The 18,991-nt window shown below is 34.3% G+C and overlaps 2 protein-coding genes across 5 annotated transcripts in view; one reads left to right on the top strand and one right to left on the bottom strand.

Annotated features, from left to right (window-relative positions):
• Positions 1-12,977, top strand: part of MFSD8 (major facilitator superfamily domain containing 8) — a 125,883-nt gene extending 112,906 nt beyond the window's left edge. The window contains exon 15 of one of the 3 annotated variants that reach the window (XR_003680694.2): positions 12,898-12,977. The gene's annotated coding sequence lies outside the window, so the exon portion shown is untranslated. Of the gene's footprint in view, positions 1-2,041; positions 2,099-3,766; positions 4,148-12,897 lie in introns of those variants that run through there. The other 2 variants (XR_003680695.2, XR_008617917.1) reach the window with 2 other exon arrangements.
• Positions 1,120-18,380, bottom strand: PLK4 (polo like kinase 4). Of its 2 annotated transcripts, none has more exons than XM_007121211.2 (16): positions 18,120-18,380; positions 17,359-17,454; positions 16,302-16,397; positions 16,106-16,220; positions 12,879-13,905; positions 12,022-12,122; positions 9,749-9,885; positions 8,736-8,840; positions 8,256-8,358; positions 6,896-7,045; positions 5,861-5,994; positions 5,674-5,765; positions 5,375-5,522; positions 4,444-4,584; positions 3,188-3,294; positions 1,120-1,754 (listed from the first exon to the last, which is right to left on the bottom strand). In XM_007121211.2, exons 1-16 carry the CDS (start codon positions 18,147-18,149, stop codon positions 1,652-1,654), a joined length of 2,685 nt encoding a protein of 894 aa, XP_007121273.1. In that variant the 5' UTR covers positions 18,150-18,380; the 3' UTR covers positions 1,120-1,651. The 2 variants fall into 2 exon arrangements, with proteins under 2 accessions (XP_007121273.1, XP_007121272.1); XM_007121210.4 differs by having other exon boundaries at positions 9,749-10,116; positions 18,120-18,374.
• Between the last annotated feature and the right edge of the window lie 611 nt (positions 18,381-18,991).

Genomic DNA, 18,991 nt, shown 5'->3' with positions numbered 1-18,991 from the left:
TTGGATTACCTATGTATTAAAATAATTCTAATAGATATTGCCAAATTGCTTTATCATTTACACTGTAATCAGCAACACCTGAGAATACCCTGCTTATCCTACCACTATTATTTTTTATGAATCTTTCATAAAGGGAAATGATTTTTCTTTTAATCTTGTATTTCTCCAACTACAGATGTGGTTGAGTATATTATATGGATTTTGATTCATTATATGGATTTTCTCCTTTGTGAATTATCTGTTCATATCTTTTGCCCATTTTTCTATTGGGTTGTCTTTTTCTTATTAACTGTGCAACTTATGTTACAAATTATTATTTTTCTTCTCATTGCCGTAGGTAACAACCTCCAAAACAATGCTGAATAACTGTGACATTGGGTATTCCTGACTATTTAATGGAATTGGCTCCAATATTTCTCTGATTATAAAAATCAGCAGGAAGCATTAACAGTCTTTATATTTAAGTAGTTTCATTCTATTCCTATTTTACCTTGAGTATTTCATTAAGAATTGCTGCCCCACTATCAAATATTCTTTTTCCTCATGTTAGTTAATTGCATTGTTGAGGTCTTCAGTGTTAAAATGTTTATCATTAAAATACACAGACATTTTCAGATAAAGGTAGAGAAACAATGTACTTACCATTGGAAAAATTAATTAAAATTTAATTGGCTCTTAAACAGGCAAAAAAATTGAAAATGAGTTTACTATGTAACTTATTTTAAATTATATATTTTTCTTTTTTTTAAAAACTTTTGGCTGCGTTGGGTCTTCATTGTTGCATGTGGGCTTTCTCTAGTTGCGGCGAGCGGGGGCTACTATTCGTTGTGGTGTGCGGGCTTCTCATTGCGGTGGCTTCTCTCGTTGCAGAGCATGGGCTCTAGGGCTTCAGCAGTTGCAGCACGTGGGCTCAGTAGTTGTGGCTCGCGGGCTCTAGAGCGCAGGCTCAGTAGTTGTGGTTAACGGGCTTAGTTGCTCCGCGGCATGTGGGATCTTCGCGGACCAGGGATTGAATCCCATGTCCCCTGCATTGGCAGGTGGGTTCTTAACCACTGCACCACCAGGGAAGTCCCTAAATTAAGTATTTAATTAAATAAATCAAAAGATAAGGTAACACTATATTTATTTTTTTTTAATAAAATGCATTTCCAGAAATGTTTCATCACAAACTAGTGCTACAAAAATAAATATAAAACAAATATACATGTTTACATTATGTTACTTGTAACATAAATACACATTATTTACATGTTCAAAATTCAGAAACTCCAGCATGTTTTGTCCACGATTCTTAACATGTCTAAGAAGTAGGGAAAAAAATAAAAGCACAAATATACCACACACCATTTATATTTTTGCTTTAAAAGATTGTTCAATACAAATATATGAACACAGTAATTTTAGGAGTATATGTTCTAAGATCAAAGTTAGGTGTCCTATTTTAGTCTATGACCACTACATTTTGTAAGTGACTCAAGTTTCATTCTGCTTTGTTCTCTCATTAGAATACATCGTTATGATATAGATTAAAATTCTCTTTCATAGAAAGGCTTTCTGAAGAAGTTTTTTAAAATGAAAAAAGTCACTTTACTTGAAAGCCAACAAAAACGTTATTTATTAAACTTATATATATATCTAAAAGGAGCTTTAATCAATGAAGACTAGGAGTTGGATTAGAAAACATCAAAAGGATGGAAGAAAGACACTGTAATTTCTGTCTGATGTATTCTGGTAATTTTTCATTTTCTCCATACCTAAGTGAAGCAAAAGAGAAAAAGATAAAATTATAACTTAGTCACTTGGTTTGTAAGAGTACCAAAAGGCACATTATATTTTTCAGTAATTCTTCAATGGCAAAGGCACTTCAGAGAGATCATACAAAATTATTTATTAGATACTTAAATTAAGCATACTCAATTTGTTTCCTTTACTTATTTTTATTTTTTAAAGATTTTTTTGATGTGGACCATTTTTTTTAAAGTCTTTATTGAATTTGCTACAACATTGCTTCTGTTTTATGTTTTTGTTCTTTGGCTGTGAGGTATGTGAGATCCCAGCTTCCTGACCAGGGATTGAACCTACACCCCCTTGCATTGGAAGGTGAAGTCTTAACCACTGGACCACCAGGGAAGTCCCTGTTTCCTTTTAAAATAGACCAATTTCTAAATGTATCTAAATAATAAAAAGAAAATTAGGTCAAAAAACTTGAACGGACTTTATAATTTCTAAAGCAAGCTGAAAATCTGGATTCCTCATTAAATTGAAGACCCTAATTTAAAGAAAACACTAAGCTAAACACATTATAAATACGTTTCTATTAAATACTAAAAATTTCCAAATGACCATATCAAGTAAAATCTGAACTTTTATCTTCTGAACATGGGTTCTACCCATTTTATATCTGTATCTTTCCACTTTCTGGAGCATTTGAAAGAGTAGATTTAACAAAATCTCTCACTTTATGAGTTCTTTAAATGACGGTACTGCATATATATATATATACACAAAAGCAGTTGGTAGATATCCACAAATTATATTTGTACCAAGTATTTTCTCTACAATATGCACTTTTCATAAAGTAATGTGTTTGTACTGGCACTGTCGGCACCCTACCTCTTTTTAGTAAGTTATGGTTTGAAATGTGGAGACTAAACTACTGCTTATTCTTACTATTCCCAGATCCTCCTTGTTAGCATACTTATTAGCCTGGCATACATCCTCATTTAGAATGAATATATACATTCAAAAAAGTCTTTAAACGTTAATCACTTTACATTAGATCAGGGGATACAGCCTTTCATTTGGGAAAAATAATCCGGTTACCTTTTAAAAGAAAGCTTCCTTGTTTCTATGTTCTTTTATGTAAATTGTCTAAGTATATTTGAACTTAGAAGTCCATTACTTCTGAAAAGGGCCAGCCTAGTTAGACTGAAGGAATAAGAAGGCTAAAGGAATCTAACCACTTGGAGTGGATAATCCATACCAATTACCCTGCATTCCTGTAAATACTCATTAAATATGCATTAAAAAGACTATATGAGCTGCTATGAATATTTAACAGTTTAAATAATAACATGAACTTTGTCAACATGAAAACAGTAACTTTATTAAGTCATTTATTTCATCATATAGATAAAACAAAATTAGAGCAAAGAGCTGAATCTCAACCAGTATTTTAAGAACTTACCTAGTTGTTTGACCATCTGGAGATGTATAACTAATAGAAGACACTCCTGCTTGCACGACCAACTGGGACCCATCATTAAACTGAACCCACACAGCTCCACTAGTTAACTAGAAAAGTAATAAGCAAGCAAAATTACTATAGAGGATATGAAGTTCTTAAAAGGTACTCATGTTTAACAGGTTTTTCATATAGTTTAAAAAAAAACCAAAACAACCCTTCAGATAACTACAAATTTGGGACTGTGATGGTAGTAACATTTGAGAATATTCATATCTTTTTCAGATTAATCCTTTAATGGATAGGGCATCATAAATTTAAATTATTCTACATAAATCCTGTTTCCCATTCATTTCCACTAGGATATCTGAGCAAGCTTTTTTTTTTTTTTCCTTTCCCATAGTATTTCTAACCAAGAAGAGATTTAGGAAATAACCAAGCAACACTTTCTTAAATTAGAATTTCCCTCTATTCTTTGTTCTTAGGCCAAAAGAATTTCTATTCTGCTTGAGAATGTTACATCTTTGCTTTTGAAATTGGTTTCTTTAGTCACTGATGTTTACCATGTGCCACTCCAAACAGAGTACAGAGAAGACATGGACACTGGAATCAAACAGACCTGGGTTTACATCCAGATTCTGCAAACTAACTAGTAGGAATGTGCAAGTCAACCATCCATTATGAGCCATAATTTTACTATCTATGAAAGGAGATAATGTCAACTTTACTAGGTTTTATTTTGGGAAATGAGACAATGTATGTGGAAAACATGGTACCACATAGCATGTACTCAACAAATGCTGAGTTCCCTTCCCGTTATTTCCTACCACCCATAAAGGAGGGTAAGTAAAAATTACATGTGCTGTGCTCAAACATCTCCGAAGTTCAAGCTTTCAGAAAATATACAAATCTAAGTTTACACCTACATAAATCTTTAAGTTTGAAACTCAATGTAGACCTAATTTTTAAATGCAAAAATTCTTTTCTGCCAAATAAAAGTTACTCTATTAATATAATACTTTCTAAAACTTATTACGCCCTGGGCATTCTCAAATCCTAATGTTTAGCCATCATCATGACCTCTACTTTAAAAACAAATGGCAAAAACAGGTCACCTAGGCCCTCCAGGCAATTTGTTATCAACAATATCTAGAGCTTTCCATCTGTATACAAATAAAAAAATCTGAAAATTATTAATGATATAATCAATGCAAAAAAGGGGTAAAAACTGTCTTGCAAAGAGAAATCTAACTTCTCACCTGTGTAGCCCAACCAACATTTTTCACAAAAACAGACTTGAAAAGTTGTGCTGATTTAGGGAGACAATCTTTTAGACTACTAGGAGAGCTGTTAGTTCCAGAAGCTGCACCTGCAAGGCCAAGTCCTTCATTTGTAACCATCTACAAACAATAAAAGAAAGGAAGATATTATTCCTTAGCATTCTAATAAGCCAACTTCAGCAAAAGTAGATGATGACTGGATTTTCATTATCTTAAATTAATTTTTAAAAGACAAAATTAAAAAAATACAATCACATTACAGAAAATTGGAAAAGTATAAAATAGGAAAAAAAAATCACACAACTACTATTTTGATTTTGGTAGATTTCTTTTGTCTTTTTTTCCCAAGGTATAATTTTTCATAGCTGCAATTATAGTATGTATGTTTGTGTGTGTGAATACACATATCCCCATATACACACACAGAGATCTATTTCTTTAATCTTGCATTTTACTACATTGCTGTATAGTTTTTATTGGCATGATAGTTCATTGAGTAAAAATGTAAGTTTGTTTAACCATGATTCTATCATGGATATTAAGGCAGTTAATGATATTTTACTAGTAAAAATAAAACAATATATATGTTAATATATTTAGCTTTTTCCCAGAGGAGTCAGGTTAGGCCTTGCTGAGGTAGTATTGAAACTGAGACCTGAAAGATGAAAAAGAATTAGCCATTAAGGGGTTCGGGAAAAGAGTTCCAGGTCAAGTGAACAGCATGTGAAAAGGCCCTGGGAGTTTGGCTTAATCAAGGAACTAGGCACAGAGAGTGTGGGGTAGCTCAGGATGAGACTGGAAAAGTAGGTAGGTGATAGTAAGGCCACAGTAGGGTATTTTAGTTTTATATCAAGGACATTAGGCAATCATTGAAGAGTTTAAAGTACAGAAGTGACATATATTTACTTACAGAAGGATTAAGTATTGGTGCCTGTTTTGGAGAAGCTGCACTATTTATGATCATTCTATTCAGAGATGGTGTCTCTCTCATTGGATAGTTTGGATCCACAGAAGGAGGAGGTGTTAAGGCCTTAGGTGAACTAGTACTACTAGGTTTTCTGAAGGAGAAAGATATGTCAAATACATTCCTTTAAAGCTTTCAATTTATAGGAAACAAAAGAATGTTCATAATGTAAACACTAAACTGGTTTTTTTAAAAAAACATTTCTACACATTTTAGCCATACTTAATAAATTTTCAAACATTTACCTTCCTACGATTATTGGGAAAAAGGGAGCACTTCCACTTTTCTTTTCCTCTTCTGAAATTATGGATTCCAGTGCTAAACAAATACGGTGGCCCTGTTTCAAAACAGTGCTTTCTGTCATTACTTCATCTATGTCATTTGTATTATTATTAATTGGTAAGAAAAATCCTACTAAAAGTCAGTACATACCTCATTAGCATGGTTCATATACATTTTTATTTCCTCTTTCAAGCTATTAACTTCACTTTCACCTTTTAAGGTGTAAGATTTGCCAGTCTTTTCGATCACCTGAATTAAATCTTCTGTTTTGTGTATCTTTGCTCCTTAAAAATTAAGCAGAAAATCCTTTATTATTTCTTTAAATATTCCTAGATTTATATTCATTATCATACACCAGTACATAATGACTCCCAGATCAAGGTTACATTTACATTCACGTATTGGCCATTAATAAAATGAGGCTCTCAAAGTAGTATTCAAAAAATATAGGCCATTTTTCTTTTCCGCATATAACTGGCTTAAGTTTGATACTTTTATATTTTTAAAAAACCACTACTCTCATACAAAAACGTAAGTGAAGGACAGCTATAATTATGTGTACTGTGTGAGTGTATGTACTATGTGTCCCTTAAAGGAGGAAACTTTACAGATTAAAAAGTATACATCTTTACAGATTTAGAAAATAAAGTTCTCTGGTTCAACCTTATCCTTTTGTGATATTTATTATTCTAAAAATTTGGTATGTGTCCGTTTAAATTTCTAGTAAGAAACAGGATATTGTTTATTTCATGTTATTTTTTATAATATCAATCAGAATGTTGTTAAACTGGAGCCAAAAGGGGAAAGAGAATTAATATACGTATTAGAGAATAAATTGTTTACAAGCAAGTATGTATAAATTTTGATTAACATTTGACATATAGTATACTGTGCTGTATAATTTTTATGTATGGATGCATACACACACACACACACACAACTCGCTGTGTTGGGGAGTTCCCTGGTGGTCTAGTGGTTAGGATTCAGAGCTTTCACTGCTGTGGCCTGGGTTCAATCCCTGGTCGGGGAACTGAGACCCCACAAGCCATGCAGCGCAGCCATAAATAAAATAAATAAATAAATCGCACTGTGTTGAATTTACAAAAAACAAAAAACCAAAAAAACCCACAACTACTAAGTTACAAACTAAAGGGAAAAAAATTACCATTTCTAAATGGCACTTACCATCATAAAACCAAACCTCAAAATCAGCACCAGGGGAATTTTCCATCAAAACACATTTAGCATATCTTGTAAAATAAGTGATTTTGGGAGATTTAGATCTTACAAGCTGCACAAATCTGGAAGCATATTGATATTTTCGCCAGTACTTTTCTAGGGAGAGAAAACAAAAAAGTTACCTAACATTAGGGAATAAAGTGTTGACATAAATTCCATAACAGTCTAACATTTATTTCTACTCTTCCTCAAAAATTCAAGTCGAAAGTTAATAATCCCATTACCCAAAGTTAACAGTCCCATCACCCAAAGAAAAATATTTTAGAGGTGTAAGTCTACTATTTTAATGGAAACTAAAGACAGTATAATATAATAAAATAAAAGAAGTATATAACAAAATCTGATGATTAGTATCATGATTATTTATTAAAGATTTTTTGATGTGGACCATTTTTAAAGTCTTTATTGAATTCATTGCAACATTGCTTCTGTTCTGTTTTGGTTTTTTGGCCATGAGGCACATGGGATCTTAGCTCCTCGACCAGGGATCGAACCCACACCCCGTGTGTTGGAAGGCAAAGTCTTAACCACTAGACTGCCAGGGAAGTCCCAGTATCATGATTATTTAAAAAATCTCTTACTTTGAATCACTGACTCCTTATTAAAAGTAAGATAATGACTCCAGGAAAGTTTTAATAAATGAAATGAAAAGAGTTCTACCTGAGATATCAGAACCAAATGACTTTAGGAAAAGAAATGTAGCACTTTTTATATTAGTAAAATATAGAGTAGTAAATTTTAGCAGTTCCCTGTAACTATGGTCATTTATAGTATTTGATTGTCTTATCTATGTGTCTTAATTTCTAACAGAGTTAGATTAGATAGGTTCTCTTATTTGTTTCTAAGTCACCTTAGGGAAGTCTTACTACTCAGTACTTAATTTCCCAATTCATAATATCCAGAAGCTAAACCAGGAGCCAAATTTGGTTAACCGCAATTACAAGTGATCATTATGTAGCACAGTAATGATTTCAAAAGTCAAAAACCAGATACTTCATGTTGAATTTTTAACATGATTCTACACAAATTGTAACTATACAAGTATACAAATTATATTTGTGTGACACATGACTAATATTCTAAAGTTAGTTTTTACTTAAGTAAACAATAAAATACCATTATAACACAGAATATGACTAAACATTGATTAGGAAGGTATAGCACATCTCACCAGATATAAAGTTATAAGAACATAACCTGCATCCCGACTGAAGCCAAAATATTTACAATTTATGATACCCACAGTATAGAGTTTATGTATATATAAATCCATTATCTAAATTTATTCCCTGGTAAATTTACATACCTGGTAAATTGTCAAAACTGTACCTACTGATGTTGTCAGTAGGTGAGGGCGGTCTATCTGCAAGAGGAAAACCTCTTCCGTCATTTGGATAATAAATAGTGATCTGGCAAAAAATTTTTAAGAATTCTGATTATATGCCATTAAGTTAGAGCACTATATTTCGTCACTAAAATTATAAAAAGAGCTAACATGTATATTATTTTTATTGAAAATGCTAAATATTCTCTAAAAGTAATTTTTTTGCTTTTTAAACTTAAGCCTAAAGTTTAGATTTTGTTCCTAGTTATAATTATTTTTTACACCACACTAATTTATTTAAATGTATGTAGTATGTATGCTATTTTAGTTTTTGAATTCCAGAGATACTATCATATCAGGAAAAATGACTAAAAATTGTTTTTTAAATATCATTATAGAATGAATGGAATGCTAAATGCTTAAGTGATGAAGCTGCAAGATAATAAAGGAAATCCACATTACCATATTTCCATCACTAGATATTTGAAGAACTTCTTTCACATATTCTTGAGATGCATACTCCTTTAGAAGCTCCACACATACCTCCTCTGAATCAAGTATGCTCACCTAAAAAAAAAATAAAACTAAAATCAGTAACAATTCTCTTATTTACCAGAACAGTTCTGACATACATATTAGTTAAGAGAAAAGTACTTAACCATGGCAGAAACAAAAATTAAAGTAAAAATCAAATAGCTGCTTCACTGCAATTGTCTAGACCACAGATGTATTTCAGCACAACTGTGAAACATAAGGAGCAAAGGAAAGGTATAATGAAGTGTGAAATGATAACCACTGAGCAGAAAGAAAGCAGAAGGTAGGGTGGAGAATTTAAGGGCTTGAAAAGACAATAGCATGCCAAATAAAGGCAAGACTGGGTGAAAGGAAAAACAGGGACAAACAGGATGAAGACGGAATTAAAAAATCAAAATCACCAAAAAAACAAAAAAACAAAAAAAAAAACAAAAAAAAAACAAAAAAATCAAAATCACCATTCCCAATGCACACATGACATTTAAAAAAAAATCCTATACTTAATTTTGTGCATATTCCTTTTCTTTAAATAGTTTCAGATATTAAAAAAAGTTATATTTTCTAGTTTATCTTTTTGAGACTAGATTAAATGTAGAAACAGTGAAAACAAAAGCAAAAGATAGTATTAAATATTAACTTAGTGATTAGGATTGTGAATAATATTTAACACAGTATTTAGCCAGTATTACTTTTAAATGTTTTTCATTAGCAATAATTTAAAATTCAAAAATTACTATCAATTCACCATTCTTAAAGTACCCAGAAGGAAACAACAGCTATTTTTCCATAAAAACCCAGTCTCTTTTAAGTGAGTTTATCAATTACGTATCAAAAATACAGGGACATTATAGGGAACTGAAAAGATATCATTATGTTTGATACCAGAAACCATATACTCAAGGAAAATATCATCCAGTGATTTAGAAAAATAATAGACATACCACAGCCTTCTTTGTTTTCTGTCTGATTGGTTTTAACCTGTAAGCAGTCAAAGGAGATGTAATGCTTCGTAATGTATGTTTCTGATAACCCAGTGGTGGCTCCATACCCCTCGTCTTGCTTTGTTCGGAAGAAGGATCTAAGCCAAAAATAGATTCTTGTTGAATTATCTCAGGTTTACTGTGAAATGCAGTCATATATTTCATGGTATTCAACTGTTTTGCAGAATGCACATTATCAGAAGCATCGGGGCTCTTTCTGGCTTTTATATCAGTCCAGGCATTTCTTGATGTGTCCTGCAAATCTGGATGGCCCTGGAAATCTCTGTTTGGGCTAATGCTGTTGCGCTCAGTAGTTTCTCTTAAATGAGCTATAATATACATAGAATAAAGCAATTTAGTGGATAATTTAAAAGTCAAGTCTACACAAAACAATGTCATGCTGGTTACAATAGCATTCTTTTTTCCTGAGGAACAAAAGAAATCTAGTTTAAAAAAAAAGCTTGTAATTTTTCAGTTTAAGATATGGTGTAAGGGAATTCCCTGGTGGTCTAGTGGTTAGGATTTGGCACTTTCACTGCCAAGGGCTCAGGTTCAATCCCTGGTTGGGGAACTAAGATACCACAAGCTGCACGGCTCGGCCAAAAAAAAAAAAACAACAAAAAGATATGGCATAATAAAATAGTGACTTTAAAAGGACGTTTTAAGCCAGGCTGCGAAGGAATACCTTTAGTCTAAGACTAAGAAAGAAAAGATATTAATATGAAATTAATTTTTCAATCAAAGCAAAAACTAGTCACCTAGGGTCACCTACTAATACTAAAGCAACTGCCAATGCTGCAACAAATACAGATTTGAGAGGAGTTCCCAGGTAATCATTCTACATAACATGTAAATTCACTCTCTTTAAGCTAAGGACTATTTCATCTTTACTTACAAAATATGCAACTAAAACCAAAACACTCTAAAATATATGAAGTAGGTTTATTATTAATACTTAATATTACAAATGTATTTGTACCCACATTTCTAAAACAGTTCTTGAACTTTACCCATTTAAATTTTATATAGTTTTAGAGTTCACATGGGAACATTATTTTTTTTAAAGCCCTTAAAATGATTAGACTATATAAAACTTTGTAAGGCAATTTTTCTAATGCTAAACTCTAAAAATCTATATCTCAGCTTTCCCCTTAAATGACTTTTAAGTGCCTCCCTCCATAACTCCCATTATGACAGAAAATATCTTGTATCAAATAATATACTTTAAAATTGTAGCAGCACTACTAGAGTATTATAAACAAGGTTACTTCAGACATGTCCATATTACCAAATAAAAGTATCTATAAACACAACAGAAGGTAAAGTGCAAGATTAAGCACATAGCAGTTTTGTAGTTTTAAAAAACATAAACTTGAATTATCATCTTTAACAAGTACACATGAGAAGATTAATTCTCTTTTGGGCCCTTGAAAATAATATACATGAAAAAAATAGACTCTTGAGGTGATATAACAACTCTCTGCTTAAATTACAGCCATATTATGCACTTTGTCTGAGGTAACATGATACTTAGTAAAAAATTCTCTCCTCCTCTCCATATGTTTCTTTTTTATTCTTTTTTCCATCTTTATTTTCCAACCTACCTTCTGTGAATGTCATGTTCAATAATGAGAAATGTTTAACTTTCAAACTCTGTATCTATAAATAAAATAATGACTTGGATGACAGCTGTTTAAAAATGTTTAGGTTTTAGTAGCTGTGTATTTTAGTGTATGTGAGGTTCCATTGGTACACTATGATGGTCCACATCACCTTCTACTTAAAAATAAAGTTAACCATCTTTTGATTATTTTACAGGCACTGATAGTAGGTACTTATTACAGAGAGGCTGCAAGAGCGGAGGGGTTAAGAGTAAAGTCTCTGAACCAGACTGCTTGGGTTAGACTCCTCTCTCTTGTATTTATGGACAGTGCAGCTTGGCAAATTAACCTTTGCACACTACTATTTCCTCATTTGTAAGACAGGGCTAATAATAGTATCTTCCTCATATGGTTTTTGTGAGAATTATTAATAAGTTAATAATATATGATAAGCATTAAGGACAGTGGCTGATACAGTAAATACTCAAACTGTGTTACCAGTAATTATTACTATTATTGTAACAGTTTATTGAAAATGCACTATTTTCTTAAGAAAACCCAAATAGAAAACTGCAATGCTTGGTAAATGGCCAAGTCATTAACTTTTTATTGAATAGTCCATTAAAAACTCACCATTTATTTGCAGATTCCCAAACCACTGTTGCACCATTTCAGTCTGAGCTGTCTGATCTGGAAATGGAAAAGGAGTTTTTCCTGGACAAAGCTGATTGGAGCTAAACAAAGAAAAAAAATTTCTCATAAACTAATAAAAAATTATCAGGTAGTCACCTTTTAAGATAAAAAACACTAAAAAAGGGAGCTCTCTTCTGATATGAATACCTAAAAATTTTTACATTAACTGTAGAACCCAACATTTGCCTAACTGAATTGTGTCTATGAAGCTAAATTCCCATGCCAAAATGCCCATGGCACAGTGAAAACGTTTCTATAATGGCTACTGTCCTCTTTTAATTTAAACATAAAAATCAAAGATCAGAAAAAGAAAAACACTAGTCACTAAAAACTTGCCTTCATGTGAGAAGCAGTCAATAATATGATTACTCATCACTTAGGGTCAACTTCTCTTTCTCTATTTGTGTGTGTGTGTGTGTGTGTGTGTGTGTGTGTGTGTGTGTACAGTTACTGTTAAGAGTATTTTAGGAATCAGACATATTTAATATGTGATATATTGCACTGGAGACCTGCTTCATATAAAATTTAAAATGACACTAGAAATTCCCAAGTATTAAACACATACTACAAATACATTCATGAGCACATACACTCATTTTAAGAGATTCTTAAACCACAATTCAAAATCATCATTCTGATTCTCTTCCTATTAAAAAATAGAAGTCATAGTTAAAAGTGCCCCAGGAATATCTGACAAGGTTAGAAAAAAGGTAACCCTTAGTTAGATGCAGCTTCATGTTTGTGCTAATACAATGTTTATCGAAAAGTAAAATGCTTTTTGATAGAATTATTCTTACAGTGCTTGATTGTTATCAGGTCTTTCAAAAGATCCAGAACCATTGGATGTTTTTTCTTTAAAGAAGTGAAGAATATTAGCATTGCTGTTTGTGGATGAGTATCTTTCTTCATTTTCATCTACTCCTGATCTTTTGGATTTTGAAAGCATTTCTGCTGAGTAACATCGTTCCATTGTATACGTTTTCGCTCGCGACTGACTATTAGAGATGCCAGATCTATCAGAGGAATGGGCTCTACGAAGGTATCGAGAATGTGGCCTTTCTTCTGCCTCTTGGATTGCTCTTCCCCTTCCACTATTACTGGTTTCTTGTTCTTGATTTCCCCACTGAGTATAAAGGCTGCTTCCATCTCCTGAAGAAGAAAAATCACTTGAATTTTTATTCTTTGGAAATATAGTCATTTTATTTGGGAGTGGCTGGTCAATCAAAAGTCTTCTTCTGTCAAATAAACTACCACTCGTACTGGTACTGGAAGAAGCCGTAATTGCAGTAGAAATTGTGGCATGTCCACTATCAATCGAGTCTTCTACAGTTCCTAAATCTTTACTTTTTGTTGAAGAATTTCGGGTCATAAAAGGATGGTCTAATACTGAAGACAGACTTAAACGATCTGCTGGATTTCTACGAAGTAACTGGTGAATAAGGTCCTTGGCTTCTCTTGACAAAAAAGTTGGCATTTCATAATCTGCCAGTACAACTTTATTTAACGTGTTCTTGATGGTATCAGTGTCAAAAGGTGGCCTTCCAATAAGTAACGTATAAAACATACAGCCCAAGGACCAAATATCAGATTCAAGTCCATGTGCACTTCGAGTTGCAATTTCTGGGGAAATGTAATTAGGAGTTCCACATAAAGTATAGTGCTTTTCGTGTGGCATTTTCAATTGAGTGGCCAGCCCAAAATCAGCGATCTTGATGTTCATATTACGCGTAAGTAAGAGGTTAGAAAGTGTAAGGTCCCGGTGTAATATACCATGAGAATGGAGATACAGCATTCCTGTGATGATCTGGTGCATGAAGTGTCGAGCTGTTAGAATGCAAAAAATAAAACTTACAATTTAGAAAATCTGAAGATTCAGTATTTAGAATACATTATGAAACCCAAGTACATATGCCAGTATGACAATTAGTAAACTGGTTTGTAGCTTAGTTTTACCAGCCAAAATACCACTCTGATAATTTCATAATATTCTTTAATAATTCCCATTAAGACAACTAGGCACTCCTTTTAAACTTTGTCCTTTCCAACTAATGAGTTTTCTAAATACAGTTAAGGGAAGCTTAATTTTATTAGGAATTGGGAGTGACTAGAATTAACTAGGGTAACCAGAAGTCCATAGAAAGAGAAAATATTTATAATTAAACAATTCATAAATAATTCAAATTGTAAAAAAGAGAAAAAAAGAAAAGCAAGCTGAATTTCCTTTGATGTCCTCCCAAACCCTCCTAAAAAGTAGTCACTATTAACAGTTTATATATATTCTTTTAAACTTTTCTCCCATGTGCTTATGTACATTTAAATCTATAGAAATACACTGTAATAAATGTTTTTAAAATATAAAAATGGTATAAAAATATAGTTTATTACTTTTTTTGCCACTTCACAATATTTCTTGGAGATATTTCTATGTCAGTACACACAGATCTCCATCTTATTAAATTGCTATTGATTAATATTTGGGTCATTTCAAGATTATAAAAAAATATAGCAATAAACATTCTTGTACATGCTTGTTTTCTTGTGCATATATATGGGGTGCTTCATTATGGTAAATTCAATAAGTAGAATCACTGGGTTCAAAGGTAAAATTTAGTATTTTAATACCTTGCCAATCACCCTCCAAAAGGCTGTTATTTTCAAGCATATCCTTGTTGAAATTAGGTAGTCTCAATCCAATGGATAAAAAAATGGTACTCATTATTTTAGTTGGCATTCTTATGATTACTACTGATTTTGAGCATCTTTTCATATGTTTATTGGCCAATTATACTTTCTCTTCTGTGAACAGTCTGCTTACATCCCCTGTCCATTTTCCTATACAATTATCTTTTCTTTTAAGGCATGCCTTATATTTTAAATAGTAATTGGACAGCCATTTGTTATACAAATATTTTCTTCCTATCTTTAACTTTTAAATTTGTTGACAGTATCCTTTGTCATACACATTCTTAATTTTAATTAGTCAAATTGGTAATTCATTTCCTTCCTATCTTTTGCAAGTTGTCTTATTTAAGAAGGCCTTACTATTATACAGTATTATGAAAAATGCAGTATTCATCATCAATATGTATATGAATTTATTTTCTTATTATGTATTGTTATTTTCAGTCTAAGGATATGAATATTTCCTTAACTCTTAACACATATGACCAAATTGTTTTCCAAATGGGTTAAATATAGATCAAATGGACAAAAAGCCTATCAGCTACCACCTTTCTTAGCGTTCAATCTTAGCCTGCAATGTCAGTTAGCAGGGTAAGATAATTTGAAAACAATCATTTGTGTGATGATATACGGACCTTACCTGATCCTGATCTGAACTGTAAAAAAAGTTACTTATAAGAAACTGGGGAAGCTGAAACTGACAATGTGTTTGATAGTAAGGAATTATTAGGTATGACAGTGACTTTGTGCTTATGTTTTTGTTTTTTTTTTTTCAAGTCTGCATCGTTTAAAGGTAAAAAGATGTCTATGATTTGCTTCAATATACTCTGAGGAGTTGGGGGAATAAGAAGGGTACAGATGAAACAATGAGTTGATAGTTTTGGAAGCTCAGTGCTAAGTTCATAGGGGCTCATTATATTACTGTCTCAACTTAAGTGTTTGACATTTTCTATAATAAATGGTTTCAACAGATACTGTGTTTGACTTAGAAACTACTTTATAGACATCAACAGCATTCTAAAAAGCTTTTTATAGATTTGAAAGGATACACATTCAACTGTGACCAATGACTTAATTTAAAATGTTGTTTTGGCAAAAGATGGATAGCAAATTTCTTCTTCTACTTTACTTCTGTAATGCCTGAATTATTTATATGAATTAACAGCTTTTTTAATTTGGGGGGGAAAAATCTCTTTTTACAGCCCAAAGTAATAATTGAAACAGTTTTACTAAATATTATAAAACAGTACATTCTTCAAAACTACAAAGAGTAAAATTTGTATTTTCCAAAAACAATTTTTGTTAAGAAAAATGAAAGAAGAAAAAAAGAAGCACAGCCTACCTTCATTTTCTGAGAATGGTTTTCTTCTGTTTTTTAGATACCTGTTCATTTCTCCATTATGGCACATTTCTAATACTAGGTACACATAATTGTTATCTTCAAAATAGGTATACAGCTGAAATGTAAAAGGGCATAATAAATTATAATACAGAAAAATTCAATGCCCTTGGCCACTTTTATAAAATTTGTATCTTACCTCCAAGATAGAAGGATGTTTCAATTGGCAATGTATTTTCACCTCATTTTGGACTCTCTGTACCATTCCAGCTTTGTACATGGCTTTCTTATCTATCTAAAAATAACATGAGAGGTTTAAATGTTGATGATAAACTTTCAAATGTGAAGTTGTCATGTTAACTTTGAAAAGAGAAAGTATACTTTAAAATATTCTCAAGTCCTTTTATCTTCTTTTTTTTTTTTTTTTTTTTTTTTCTGTATGCGGGTCTCTCACTGCTGTGGCCTCTCCCGTTGCGGAGCACAGGCTCCGGACGCGCAGGCTCAGCGGCCATGGCTCACGGGCCCAGCCGCTCCGCGGCATGTGGGATCTTCCCGGACCGGGGCACGAACCCGTGACTCCTGCATCGGCAGGCGGACTCTCAACCACAGCGCCAACAGGGAAGCCCTCTTCTTTTTGAGATCAATTTATTTCGTTGTCTATTTTCCCCATGCACCTAGCAGAGTGCTTGACAGAGTGGACATTCAATAAACTTGCCCAATGCATTCTAATACACTCTACCAACTTAAAGAATTTAATAGCTCAACCATCATATCTATGATAATAACAACAAATAAAATTTAGCAAAGCTTTAAAACAAAACTTCTCTTCCCTTTTCCTACTGGTTTAGGTGTTTCTTAACCTGCTTATGTTACTCCTATTAGACTGACTTCTAACAATCAAGAATAGTATTTTAGCTTTTTACAGTGTAATACAGAACTATGCACAAGTGTATTCTTCTTATTATAAACAAATTATTATTTGTTCTTTGCTACCAATTACTCTAAGTACGTATAATTAGAACAGATATCAAATCTAATGAACATGAGTAAAGACAGAACACTTATTTAAGCATGGTTAAGGATATCCTAAGAGATCCTTAAGTTTAACTGTTGGAACTACTGTCTTCTGCCTAAGCAATGGGTTTTTTACAGCATAAAGAATAGGCTGGCAAGTAAGGAGTTTCTAACATGTCAAGTAGCAAACCTCTCTAGTTACTTGCAAAGTAGAAGTGAGAAACTGATTAACATATTCTTACCATTTTGATTGCAACTTCCAAACCAGTGTGAATGGACTCAGCTCTATAGACACCAGCAAATGATCCTTTACCAAGCAGATTTCCAACTTTAAAGTCCTTAAAAGTTAAAATTAAAGAATATGTGTGATGATTTTCGACGTAGAAAGGAAGAAAAATAGGAAGGGGCTGGAAAAAAGAGGCTAAAATGGATCGGGAGGAGAATTTGCATTCAAAATTCAAGCAGGTGTCACACCTCGATACAGCAGGTGCCTGGGGTGGACAGCATGTTGACGCCTTGCGGGTCTTTGAGCTTCCAGGCTAGTCTCTAGATAGAGCACCCTAATGATCTGGTTCCTCAGCCTCAGCGTAGCCTCAGCATCCTCGTCCCACCTCCAGCCAGCCCCTGAGAGCTAAGGCCCTGAACTGAATCCCGCCGCAACTCCCGCCGGAGGTAACCGCCATCCCCTTGGAGAAGGGGAAGATAGCCTTGCCCTTCGCTAGCGCGGCAGCTCCGGCGGGATCGCTGACATGAAGCCGCGGTGCCTAGGGAAAGAAGGGCGGGGCCGCGAGCAACACACCTGTCCCACCGCCCCCGCGTCTCAGAGGGGCGGGCCGCTCCGCCCTCAAATAGCCGGGCCCCCGGCGGTTGGGACCCTCCCAAAGCACTCCGGCGTCCAACCTGCAGCCGTTAGCTGCGCTCTATCCCCTTCCTGCCAGGGTCTCGACGAGTCCCGGCACTCCGACTCCCACCCGCCCTACTGAGGACTGTCGAGTCTTTTCACCTCGATCTTCTCCCCGATGCAGGTCGCCATATTTCCAGGCCGCGGTCCGTTCTCCCCGGATTAACTCCCTTCACGCAGTCCTTTCGAGGCAGCGCTCCAAGTAGGCAGCGTGTCTTGGCGTCCATCAGGCTCGGCTCTCTAGGCCGCCGCTCCCGGCGACGGCACCACAGCCACCGAAAGGTCTCCCGGGCACCTTCCGAGGCCTGGGCGGTGCCTCCGCGCTCCCATTTTGAAAAACTCCCGCCGGTTGCCGTTCTAGCGAGGTTGGAGGGGACGTAACGAGGCGGGGCGCTCCGCAGAGGCTGCGCCGGGGCGCGCATGCGTGACAGGCTCCTTATCTGCTCGCCTCCGGGCCGAGGACCGGAAGTGCTTCGGCGGCCTGGAACCTGGTTGGGAACGTTGGCAATTCGGCTCTTGGAAGACCCGCGCAAGACGGATAAAAAAGGTAGCCTAAGATATGAAACATTCACAACTGGTCAGTTACTCACTTCACGGTCTGAAAAGCTACTTCTTCCAATTCTGTAAAGGGTTTAAAACAATTTTTGAATTCCACATGCTTAAACTTGACGGAACAGCATAGGGGAAAGAAGTCAGTACCTGACTTAACACCCGTGTAAACGGGTGTAACCACCCGTTTCCACCTCTGTGCTTACTCCAGTTTTTCATACCTGTAATGAATGGATACGGTGCTTTAAGAAAATGGACTCCATTATTTATTTTGGTAAATTTCTATTAATTATAATGCCATTTGTAGAATAACACAATTGAGAGTTCTCACACACGTGCGATAATGTATTGATAAAAAAAGACCTCCGGGGCTTCCCTGGTGGCGCAGTGGTTGCGCGTCCGCCTGCCGATGCAGGGGAACCGGG

Source organism: Physeter macrocephalus, chromosome 7, assembly GCF_002837175.3.
Source record: "Physeter macrocephalus isolate SW-GA chromosome 7, ASM283717v5, whole genome shotgun sequence".
Taxonomy (NCBI): Eukaryota; Metazoa; Chordata; class Mammalia; order Artiodactyla; family Physeteridae; genus Physeter; species Physeter macrocephalus.
This window is presented reverse-complemented; position numbering and strand designations above follow the sequence as displayed.